The 12967-nt window shown below is 35.6% G+C and overlaps 1 protein-coding gene across 18 annotated transcripts in view; it reads right to left on the bottom strand.

Annotated features, from left to right (window-relative positions):
- The window catches only part of Nrxn1 (neurexin 1), a 1076729-nt gene that overhangs the window by 1014582 nt on the left and 49180 nt on the right, over positions 1-12967 (bottom strand). The window contains exon 2 of one of the 18 annotated variants that reach the window (XM_038319685.1): positions 2751-2763. The exons of the other annotated variants lie outside the window; for them this stretch is intronic. Within the exon in view, the coding sequence (XP_038175613.1) occupies positions 2751-2763 (13 nt within the window). The remainder of the gene's footprint in view (positions 1-2750; positions 2764-12967) is intronic. 18 annotated transcript variants of the gene reach the window in all.

Below are 12967 nucleotides of genomic sequence, written 5' to 3'. Positions count from 1 at the left end.
TGGCTCTTAGGCCTCTGTGCATCTCACACACATGGGATGGGAGAGCACAGACACGTGTTCTGTGTTCCTCAGCTGTTGTGAAGTTTCAAGCAGTGGAAAGTCTTCACAGAGCTGCCGATAAGCCAATTAAGCCTTTCCATGGCGCCACCTTAAGTTCTCTCCCTCTCCCAATAGACATTAAAAAAATAAATAAAAACTAATAACACCTACAATTAATAGCATTTCTGTAGCCGATAGGTCTAACTTGCTACCTCAGTTTTCCCATGACGATAATGAGAGGCCTTATTATTTTGTTTTCCTTGGTTACTTATTAGACTTGATGAGGATAAGGGTGTGTCATATCTTCTGTGGGAAAGAGCACAGTCCTCAGTTCTTTTCCAACATTAGAAAGTCCAATGGAAACTATGGCTGCCTTTGCTCCACTAGACCAATTAGAAATTGTTTTCATGTCATTGCTAAAATTCACTGCATGCCATTTGATCAGAATGAAGAATATAATTTGCTAAACAGCAGTTAATAAAAGTGAGTCACATGTTGTGTGGTAATGCAAATTAATGGATCTGGTTGGAGGTGGGGCCTGTCGATTTCATTTTTCTTTGGAAATGTTCAGTATATGTCTTCCCTGTGCATTAACAAACAGAATTTTTTTCATTGTTTAAAAAGGGTATCATCCCTTCCTATAGAAATGCAGGCCCTTATCAATCACTGCTTTATTAAATTATTGAAACTCTGTTTTGCCTGAATTAAATCATTATCCTTTGTGGTATTTAACTGGAAACCAGCTCAGCGTGCAAATAACATTGAGAAAGTTGATAAATGTTATTCCCTTTATAAAAGGAAGTGTGTGTGTGTGTGTGTTTTAATATGTCATGTTTTTAGCTCCAGATGAGGTTCTGACTTCTTTCGATAATAACCAAATACATAATTTAAACTTCTGATATTCAAATGAAGACATAAACACTGAAATTTAACCCAATGACTTCTGGGCATCGTACAGCATTTTCATTCAGAATAATTTCTAAACTCTGTTTCCTCTAATATTTTCATTTTAGAAAAAAGATCGTTAAATTACCATCTCAATTTCACGAACAAGCCTAATGATGAAATTTTTTCTCCCACTTAATCCAGGTAAATTCCCAATATATTATTTCTCATATCAAATGTGTTATTAGGTACACTTCTATTAGATTTTCTTTGAATTTTAGTTAGCTTTATTAAGCGTACATTTTAATGGGGTTCAGTATGATATTTTAGCACATAGTGCACAGATAAAAAGAGGATAATGAGAATTTCCTCCCTACATTTGGAGCCTTTAAACCTTCCTATTTGATATCTTCAAGATGGTATATAGCAGGGTTTTTTTGAACCACAGATATCCCTATATGTTATGAAAAATACCAAGACCTTGATACTTCTGCCTGAGTTTGGACTTTTATTTCACACCCTACTTTTTTCATCACTACCATTTCTAATTTCAAATGATCAGTATTCTATTTCAGGTAGACTATATCTTATTCATGGTGAGACTGTCAGGGAAGTTAAAGGGGCCCACTAACAATTAGTAGTCCTTCCAAATTCCAGAAAGTGTTTATCTATAGAGTTGTTATGATTTCAAATAAACTATTTACCACAAATAATTGCTTAATAGCTGCTGATGACATAAAGGGCTAAAAGAAATGATACTTTGCATTCTCCTTTTGCAACAAATAGTGTTAGTGTTGGAATGGTGAGTCAGTTTCCTTCTGGATACTTTTTGGTCTTTGATAAAGAGAGATGATTTGGATCAAATTTTTGGTCATTACTTCTAGAATTGTAATGGGTTTGTATTGGTAAAGTTAGCTTTTTTCTGTTTGTCTCACTGTAGTCTAAGATTATGAAATGAAAATATCAAAGGGACAACATGTCCCAGCACTAACAGTTATACGAGGAACTCATGAGCAATAACTGTACCTCTTGATAAGTAATCAAGGAACTCTCTGGTAATGGCATTTTTACCCTTATAAATGAATTCTACTAAAAATATTAGGCTACAGGTTTAAAATACCAGGAAAACAAGACTAATTATAATAACAATCAAGCCTTCTAATAGGCAGATAAGAGAATGAGACAGAAGACTATAGAAACTTTACCACCTCCACTGACTTCTAGCAGCTCATGCCCTCAGTTTCTGTATGCCTTTTTTTTTTTTTTCATTTCTGGACATGATCCAGTTGAGGAAATAAGATATACATTACAGATCAATTTAATGCTTTCCACAGTTCATTACAGATGTGTTTTGTGACAATTATTTTTATTTTCTCCACTACCTTCCTAGTACCTAGTTCACTCATTATCAACTGTCATTAAACAAAAACAAAAACAAAACCTGTTCAATGATTCAGCTTTCTGATCACCCATCTCCATCTGTGATTTGTGCTCTGTTGTATCTCTTTTTAATGTTGACAGATTTGTGCTCTCTCTCTCCTCCATATATATATATATATATATATATATATATATATATATATATATGTCTGTGTGTGATCTATCTGTATGTACATATTTGTGTCAGAAGAGAATATCAGGTCCCATTATAGATAGTTGTGAACTACCGTGTGGTTGTTTGGAATTGAACTCATAACTCGGAAGAGCTTAAATTAACTGCTGAGGCATCCCTCCAGCCCATGAATTATTTCTTTACCCAGCAGACTTTGTGGCTCTCAAGGGGCTTGCTTAGATTGCATGTCCTTTATGTAATTCAAGAATTTTACTCCTGAGAAGAATCTCTTCATTTGAATAACAAGTTCTCTTTGTATTCGCTAATCCTTATAAACATTCAGAAATATTGTAGTAGCTCATTTCTTAAAAGCTACCTTGATCCAAGGCTCTCTTTTACTTCCTGTTTCATATTTTTTCTGTATGAACAGCTTTCTATGAACTGTGTCTCAGTTGAATCTTACTAATCTCTCCTATTCTAAGATTATGAAATTATTTCTTTAAAACCACTCTGCAAAATTTTCTATGGTCAGTGGGTTTGTCTCATCTTGGTCTGGCCCTTGTGTCTGTGTCAATTCTAAGTTCATTTGCTTACCATCTTTCCCTACTCTGGTTCTTGCAGAGTCATAGGACTTACGAAGTCCAAACCTTTGTACTTGGTGTCCCAAACCCTCACATGTCCTCATTTAAGGGCTCTTTTCTGTCTTTCATAAATCTGGCTACTTGCTGGCAGTCTTCACAAGAACAAATTTTGAGATCCACAGGGCACTCACCACTAATTAACTTAGAACTAAATTATCTATTGGTTTTTTTCAAAGTTATGTGAAATTCATAAGGTAATAAATCATTTTATTGTTTTGATGAAATTTGCTTTTGTAGTTCCAGACTAGAGCAGTGGCTGACAAAAAGTCGGCTCCAAAATACTGTTTCACTCTGTTTCTCAGCTTGTTACCTCAAATGCCAGTGCCATAGCAGATATCTAGCATACAGTGGGTAAGGTCTGGAGTTTATAACAACAGATAGAACAGATATACTTGAAGGTTCAAATCTTTGTAAGTTTAAAAGGAACAACTGACCTAACTTTGCAAGAACTGCTTATTCTGAACTTCTCTTTTATTAGTATGCTCATTTTTTCTAAAGCAAATAAAAATGCTTGAAAAAAATACAATGTTTTATTTAGAATGGAGAAAAACTGACTCAAAATTTATAGTGTTCATCAAGATTTGGATAGACAACAAATCCCAATTTGTATGTTTAATCTGTTTGAATATAATCTCTCTATCACTTGAAACAAAATTCAGAAGAACAGATGGACAGTAGCAATGCCTAATGTAGAGGCACAATCGAGAGCAACTGTACAGATGAGGGAAGAGTAAATAATAGTAATGAACATGATCCCAATGCCTGTAAATTTAGTGTATTTTTAGAAAAATACAGTATATCAGGGGTTAATTAAATTTTTCTTGAAAAAACATTCCACTCTTCTTTGTATATTAAACATCTTGAAAAGGTAAGTCTCAAGATATCCTTCCATGTCTACTAGTCCACATTGCCTCAGACACAGAGGACAGATGCAAACACTCTTACATACAGCTTTCTTCTCACTTCTAGCACCTCTTTAATGTTATCAACATATATTTAGTATGTATAAAGACTGATTTCATAAGAACACTTTCATTTAAATATATCATATACTACAACAATATTCTCCCGCTGTATGCCAATATCTGCCCATCACTTCCTGTTCATACTTGTACTTTCCCAAGAATCTCTCATTCATACTTCAGATGATAGTTTATGTCTATGTTGGTATGTATGTATCCACAGAACACCTAGGATTCACTAAGGAAGAAAAACATGGAATACCTCTTTTCTCAGTTTGAGATATTTTGGTTAATATGATTCCATTAGTTGTTTTTCTTGTTACTCTTAAAAAACACCTAATAATAACTGGTTGAGGGAAGAAAAGGCTTCTGTTCCTTCACAGTTCATGGGTACAGTCCATTATAGTGGGGAAATCACAGGAGAAAAGCCTGAGGTGACATTGCATTCGCAGTCAGCAAGTCGAGATGAATGTCAGTGATCAGATTGCTTTTGCCTATTTGTTCTGTCTAGGAAAATCCTGCAAAGAATAGTACTATATTTATGGTGAGTCTTCCCACCTCAGTTAACATATTTGAGGAGCTCTCTCATAAACATGTCCAGGGGTTTGATGTTGAGATAATCGTAGATTATGTCAGGAAGACAATAATGAACTACACAAGTCTATCCCTTATCAACTTGATACTCAACAGATTGCTTATAATCTATAACTTTCCAGGCTTCAATCCCATGGTCTTATGGTCATCTTAGAATGCAAAATATGTTCTTTTCAAATTTAAAAGTACTCAAATTGTTTTTAATGGATCCTCTCCCTGCCCAAAATGTAAGTACAGGCTCTGTTCTGAAACCATCTGAGTCTCTTGATTGATTGCCTATTCAATCTTATTATTTAAAAAAATTCATACTATAATTTAATCTCCTTATTTTCTGTCATGCAACATCTCTTAGACTTGCCACATGTCCCTACCCACTCAATGCCATGCTCCCCCTATAAACACAAAAACAACAACAACACAGGAAATCCAAACAAACCAACAGAAAACAAGATAAAAAGAATACCCAAACAAAACAAAATAAGAGAAAAGGACCCCCCCCCAAAAAAAAACCATGGAGTCTGTTTTCTTTTGGTGAACTACTCCTGAGTATAGCGCTTTCCCTGGAGTGTCACTGATGTACCCAGTGACATTCCATTGGAGGAAACTAACTTTCTCTTTCACAGCTGGCATCAATTTCAAGTAGCATCTGGATATTGTTTGTTTTTGTTTTGATTTTTTTTTTGCTATCCACTAACACCATATAATGGTATAAAGTAAACGTTATTATCAAAAATATAGAAAAGGACAAATCAAGGAAAAACTCAAACAAAAAAAACCTGAAATCAACAGTACAAAAATCAAATTCTTCTGTTTAATGGTCAGAATATGAGATTCATGATGTAAGGCCTTAGGTAGTAGTACTTTCTGTCCAACTCTGTGGTATGCAACATATATCAACATTCTCTTGAACCAGTTCCACTCCATGTTTGAAGCTTTCCTCAGTGGATGCCCCAGAATCCTGACACCTACAGCATTCTAGAGTCTTCACTGAGAGTCAAGGTTCAACTTCACAACTTCAATTTGGTCTGTTTATAGGCTTTCCTAGATGTGTACATCAAACCTGCTGCAAGTCGCCTGACCTCAGTGACTTTACACACTCTTTTTATCTTATATCATTCTTACTTGCAAAACCCGTATCTCACCAGCTATGTTTAAGTTCTGTTGACAATTTGATATGTAGCTTGCCTCTCTTGGACCACAGCTGTAACACCCTCTATGTGTTGATCCTGAAAAAAACCCTGCCCTAAACATTTGTTTATAAGGAGGAATCCCTTAGCTAACATTATCAGATTATTCTCTTATCTTACACATGCATTTTCATCTTCAAAACATGGGGTCTTCAGGGGATGATATCTTATTCTTGGTGCATGTTTCTTACTGCTCAGCACTAAACAGAATTTTTTCTTTGATGGCATCAATCTCATGAACAATTGCAGCTGCCTTCCTTTGCAACTTTAAACTCATTCCTTTTTGCACCAAGAGTCACATTTTTCTTATCTTTCTTCTTTTTTATTATCATTCTCTCATTGAAGAACTAGAACAGAACCAGTGAGAAGTAGCCATACAGACACCTAAAAGTCATCTTGTGTTGTTTTTTTTATCCACTATAATAATTAGTTTGTTGCTCTTGAGTTCAACTTCATTGAAGTTCATAGGATGTGGGTTGAATGCAGCCGGGGTCTTCTCCAGGATATAATATGAATTACCTCCTTCCTACTTCCTGAATTGCATCTACCTGTTACTTCTGAAATTTCATGAACTGGGCCTCTACTGTCTATATTTCTCTTGGTCTTTTGTTCTGACAAACCCCAAAAAGAGTGGTCTATTAAGCTTAGATTACGGCATTTGAGGGTTTCAAACTCCTTTACAATCATGCAACAAATACTTCCAAAGGCCAAAGCACCACATAGTTGGGCTTATAATAGAACAGGTTTGGTACCTATTTTCTGTACAAGAAGCTTACTTTGTTACTATGACAAAATACCAGACAGAAGCAAGTTCAGAAAGGAAGTGCTTATTTGATTTCGCAGTTCAAGTATGTAATTCATGATATGAGGGTGCCATGGTGTCTGAAGCTAGAGGTAGCAAGTCACATTACATTCACAATCAGGATGTACAAACAGATCAGTGCTAATGTTTAGCTTGCTCTCTGCTTTTATGGTGGGTTTTCCCATGCCAATTAGCTGAACCAAGGGTTCTCATACAGACATTCCCAGAGTTATATCTCTAAATAATCCAAGATCTTGTTTAGTATACAGCAGTAATTACCAGAGGATGATTCAATGACATCCAGAAATTAAACTTCTTGAGAATAACATAATTACATTCTTCTTTATAATTGAGCAAAGCTTAATTGTAGATATGCACCACATTGTCTTTATCTACTAATCTATAGACACCAATGCATATTCATTACTTGCTCTTGTGGTTAGTGCTGCAGTAGACATGGGTTTGCAGGTATCTCTTTAGTGTGCTGACTACAGTCCTTTCAATATGTATTGAGGATTGGTATACTCCAGTCATGTAGGAGTTCTCCTTTAAGTCTTTGAAGGAGCTACCATACTGATTTGTGCAGTGAATAGTGTGCATACTTACAAGTAGCATAAGAGGGTTTCTTTCCTTTTCCTTGGATCTTTGCCATCACTTGTTATTTCATATAAACTTCTTTGTGAATGGTGCTGAGGACTTTGTAGAGCTCTACAAATACTATAGAACTAACGATTAAATTTTTTGGACAATGCCTTTTTCCAACATCATATAAAGATAAATCAACTTATAGGACAAATATTTTATCCCCATTACATTTATATTATAAAATCCATTTCTAGTGCTCACTCTACCTAATTTTTAAAATATACCATTTGGTTGAAACTATGTGAATGTATTTTCGCACAGCACTTATTTCAGTGAAAGAGATGAGAACATATTATAAAGTTAAAACATGTTTATATTATCAACAAAAGCAATGGCAAACACTGGCTAAAATAAATATCTCGAGAATTCACATAAAACAACTGCATAGTTCTTTATTAAGAGGACATTTTTCCAGGGAGAAAAGTTTTCAAGCTGTGGTCCTAAAATAATAATCCCCATTTGCTCTACTGGAAACTTGCCCTTCACTTTGGGAGTAAGACAAAAAGTCACACACAGGACTCTGGGAATGTCTGTGATATGGAGCTTTGATTCAGTTGATTGAGGTGAGAAAACTGACCCTATAGCTGTGGTACCAGTCCCATAGTATGAAACCCAGAACTGAGCAAAAAGGAGAAAGCAATCCACATCCTCACATTTGTAAGCAGCTACCATCTCACCCAGGAGGATGTTCTTTTGGTTCATCATTTATTTCCTGAGTCATTAATCAAATACCAAAATTTTATAATCCCTTAATCTGTTGTCTGTTTTATTCTAGTACTTTCCAGCATTTCTTCTAATGGATGTATAAAAAATAGATTAATATCCATAGTGAAATGTAGTGAAATTAACCCAGGGTGGAATAAAACCATCATCTCCTCCAACAATTCCTTGAGTTAGTTATGCTCTTGTAACAGAAAAAAAAATTAGATATGGAAGAGCACACACTCAAACTATAACCATGAACGATGGATGATTCTACTGCTGTCAATTTGCATGGGTTCTAAAGTTCTTAAAGTATAGCGGCAATTTGAGGAACATTTATCTTAATTGACTTTCTAATCTACAATTAGGATGGGCATAATGAAATCTTTATCATAGAGGCTAATTTATAATTTTAGCTTTTTAAAGTTTTCTCATTTATCACAGCTATTATTTGCACAGTCCAAGAAATAATGGCTAACATCTGGCTATTGGGAATCTCTAATTCTTCATGTTGAATAAAAATATCAGAGCTCTGTACACCAAAACTATGCCATTCAATGTGAGCATACAGAAAGGATAAAGTACATAGCCCATGCACTCCTGAGATGATTCTACCATTCTGACAAGTCAAGACAGTATGCTCTCCATCCTGAGTGATTCCAGATCCCTCAGCAGAGCGGGGAGACAACTGTACAAAGCATTTTAACAGAGATTTGCTGGGCTATTCAAACTGATACTTTTCCTTTTACAATATGGATACAGTTTGACAATTTCAATAAAATCTATGATGATTAGTAAGGAGTTTTTGTACAAAATGCCAGGTCAGGAAAAGGAAATGAGCTTCCATCCCATATTACTCTCATTTCAACTGTAATTCACTCACAACCACAGGACATTCAGATCTTGGAACTGAAAGACAAAAGTATACCAGTATCTGGTATTGTGCATTTTCAAGCTTACTCAGCAGGGTTAGGGAAAAGAGCTCAGAATTTGTGCTTAAGGAACTGCAAAAAATGACATATTTATCTGAACATGAGAAACTATTTTACTTGGGAAAGGGTACCCTATAACTGCTGACTGTTTAGTTTTCTGACCTAGAGCTTCTATATCACTCTAAACACTCATATTTTTATTATTATTCCACATCTAAAATAAATCCCTTTTAGATCAACTTAGTTTTCTCTGATTGTAGCACTGTCTCAACATGCTCCTTCAAGACATGTATGGAAAACCGTTAGCTCTTACTCTCACCCCCTAACTTGAATACTGGCATTCATCCCAATAGAATAAGTGCAACATATGTATAATTGTAAAAGATAAAATTGCATCTTTGTAAAACTACTAATTCTAAAAAGAGCTGGGTGGTGGTGGCACATGCCTTTAATCTCAGAACTAGAAAGGCAGAGGCAGGGGGATCTCTGGGAGTTTGCGGCCAGCCTGGTCTGCAAAATGAGTTCCAGGACAGCCAGGGCTACAGAGAAAAATCCTTTCTTAAAAATCCAAAAATAAAAAGTAAACAAATGATATAAAAATGCAAAAAATTTATACTCTGACAAAATATCTATGTGCTTACATACAAAAACATGCTCATATCAGAATTCTCATATTTACCCTTATTCTTTCATGGTGTGATGAATCAGTTTATATTCCTTTGAGTAAAATCTTTCTTGATCTTGACTTATAAAGCAACAAATATCAATAAACATGACCATATACCTAAAGCTCCTTGAACTTCTAAGTAAATATTAAGACCCTCATGCTAATTTTTTTGAGAATAATGTATTTAAAACTGTTTCAGAGATATTGTTTAAATACACATACACACACGCGCGTGCACACACACAAACTTTCTCTTTTTCTTTACCTTCCTATAGTATGCCAAATAAATGTAAACTGTCTTTAACAAGGCATCCACGAGACTACCCCAGTTCATTTCCAACCTCTATCTTTATATACCATGTCCTCTTCTGTCTTCCAGTCTTCTTCATATCCTAACTATGAAATACCAGATTCTACATTATTTTGCTAATGCTATATATCGATATGAACAGTTCACTTCAGTTTAGTAGCTAATTTTCAAGCCTTCTTGGATATACAAAGCAATGCAAATTGTAAGTCTATACACTTGCACCATACTAAAATTTCAAGATGGCTACACATGATTTTTTATGCACAATTTTAATGGTGCTTTGAAAGTTACATAGAAGAGTCAACTGTAGAGCTATCCAGAGAAGTGAGTCAGTGTCCCAAGATAAAGAAACCATGTTACTGTTTATGAGATAGCTTATGATAAAAAAAAAAAAAAAAGCAACAGGAAAATCAGGCCGAGTAAGCATGGCTTAGGAGCAATGTGAAAGAAATGCATTTTATAATAAAGATTGTGTCCAACTCTCTCCTTGAGTAGAGACCTGTGAATTATCTTTTCCCTAATTTGACACTATTCTTAATACACTTGTGTCTTTGGAGCTTTTATGTTCTAAGGAGGAAAAGGAAAAGGCTACGGAAGTACTTTTGCGTCTTCTTTATTGTTATAGGATAATCCAGTGCATAGTGGAGTGCAGCTTGCTCTGGTGTCTCAGTGTGGATGCTTACTCTGTTAGAACTAAGACAATCCCAGGCTTTGTTACATTTTGTAAAGTGTTTGCTCAGAATATTTCCTATCCTTAAGATATACCCCATGAGTTAAAAATTAGGTTCTCTTAACTGTTCCTTACATTTATCTGGGTTTCTTTGCATGCGCATTTTTTCATTTATGATTTAAAGAGAACATTTTATATGCAATCCCTCTGCCTTTATGATTTATCCCTTTATCATATGAAAAAGAATGTGTTTTTCACAAATACAAAATGAAGATAAATTATTTAACTTTCATACTAATTAGGAATAAAAACCTTTGAACTTCCTCTAGGAAATGCATAAGATTGATGTAAATAGGAGCTGTGAATCTCTATGCATTTCTGAGAGATGAGTGAAGCGTAATACAAACAGCCATCAACTAAATGTCAATTTAAATGTCCTGGGTGAGCAGGCTTTCCCGGACATGCCTGGGATTCCCACTTAAAACAGTCAAGAGCGACTCAGAAATTCCATTCACTCCTTTGGAAATTAAATAAGAATGCTAAGCAAAGGTTAAATATGCCTATCAGATTGAAGTTAATTATTTAACAGGCCATTATAATTGCTCAAGAAAAAACTTAATATTTATAGAATTAACTCTTTTTAATTACAAAAACTGCATAATAAACCTATGAAGCTATAATAGTTAGTTAATGGCATAAGCAGTAATTTGTGAAGCTCAATATCCTTTGGCCCATCAGCCATGAAGAGATACTTCATTATCCTTGAAGCTACCACATATAAAGAGGGGGATGGGACAGCATGAGCACACATCAAAAGTGCCTTCACTGGAACTATTTTGCAAACATAATTATATTCATATTTTAGGGTCAGAGATGGTAATTTTGTTGAATTTTCCACAGTGAAAGGATGTCCTTTTTTATACTTCCATGCAAATCATTTGATATATAGTCAGTCTTATTTTCATATGAACACATACAACATACCACAACAGTGATATAAAATTTATTTAACATTTTAACTTGTGAATTCCATAAGGTTTTTTGGCTTTTTTCTATGAGTCATTTAAAATTTCAAAGTATATCTATATGTACCAAACATATGCCTGTATAGCTGCATATGCTTCAGTAAAGAATAAGAAGAAAAAGACTTTACTGATATGCAGGAAATTTTTAAGTTTAAATGAAATAAAAGACAATAGGAATAAAAACTTCTGTATAAGAAGGAGCTCCCAAGGCCCAAATGAGGAGCTGAAGGAGGGAGAACATGAGCAAGGAAGTAGGACCTCAAGGAGTGTGCCCACCCACTGAGACGGTGGGGCTGGTCTAATGGGATCTCACCAAGGCCAGCTCAAATGGTACTGAAAAAGCATGGGATCAAACCGGACTCTCTGAACATGGCAGACAACGATGGCTGACTGAGAAACCAAGGACAGTGGCACTGGGTTTTGATCCTACTGGCTTTGGGGGAGCCTAGTCTGTTTAGATGCTCACCTTCCTTGACCTGGATGGAGGGGGGAGGACTTTGGACTTCCAGCAGGCGAGAGAACCCTGACTGCTCCTTAGACTGGAGAGGGAGGGGGAGGGGAGTGGAGGGAGGGGGAGGGAAGTGGGAGGTGGGGAGGGGGTGGAAATTTTTAATAATAATAATAATAATAATAATAATAATAATAATAATAATAAAGAAAGACTATTATACAACTTGAAAGGAACATAAGCCTGTCTGTGGTCCTAAACAACCCCTGCCCTCTTATGATCTATACCCAAGGGTCTGAGTCTAGGGTATGTGTCTCCATCACATCTATCTAAAACACAAAGGCAGACTCCTTCTCTTGTTTCACTTCACAAATCTGCTTCTATCATGGGGCTGTGACTACAACTCAGTAATAGAGTGCTTGCCTAGATTGCACAAGGCCCTGGGTTCAATCCCTACACTGATTTAAAAAAAAATGTTATTATCTCTAGGGATTTTTGTCTAGCAGTGGTGGCACATGCCTTAGTTCCCAGAACTTTGGAAGGCAGAGGCAGATGGACCTTTGAGTTTAAGCCAGTCTGCTCTTAAGAGCTAGTTATAAGACAGCCAAGGCTACACAGAGAAACCCTATCTGGAAAACATACCAAAACAAACAAACAAGTCGTATTGTATACAAATCTCCAAAGCACATACTGTCTGACTCAAACATGGTTCATCATTACATTACAAATGATGTTTATCTTTTATTTTTTCAAAGTGTTAATATAACAACAGGTCCAGAGAAAATTAAACATCTAAAACCAGAACAGTTGACAGTGTCTTCTTGAGACCACTTCTAGTGTTGCAGCATGCTGATTGGGTCATTTCCTCAAATCTGAGCTGGACATCAGAGGAAAGCATACCTTTTC

Source organism: Arvicola amphibius, chromosome 2 (assembly GCF_903992535.2).
Source record: "Arvicola amphibius chromosome 2, mArvAmp1.2, whole genome shotgun sequence".
NCBI lineage: Eukaryota > Metazoa > Chordata > Mammalia > Rodentia > Cricetidae > Arvicola > Arvicola amphibius.
The sequence above is the reverse complement of the archived record's forward strand: the minus strand, read 5'-3'. Positions and strand labels throughout refer to the sequence as shown.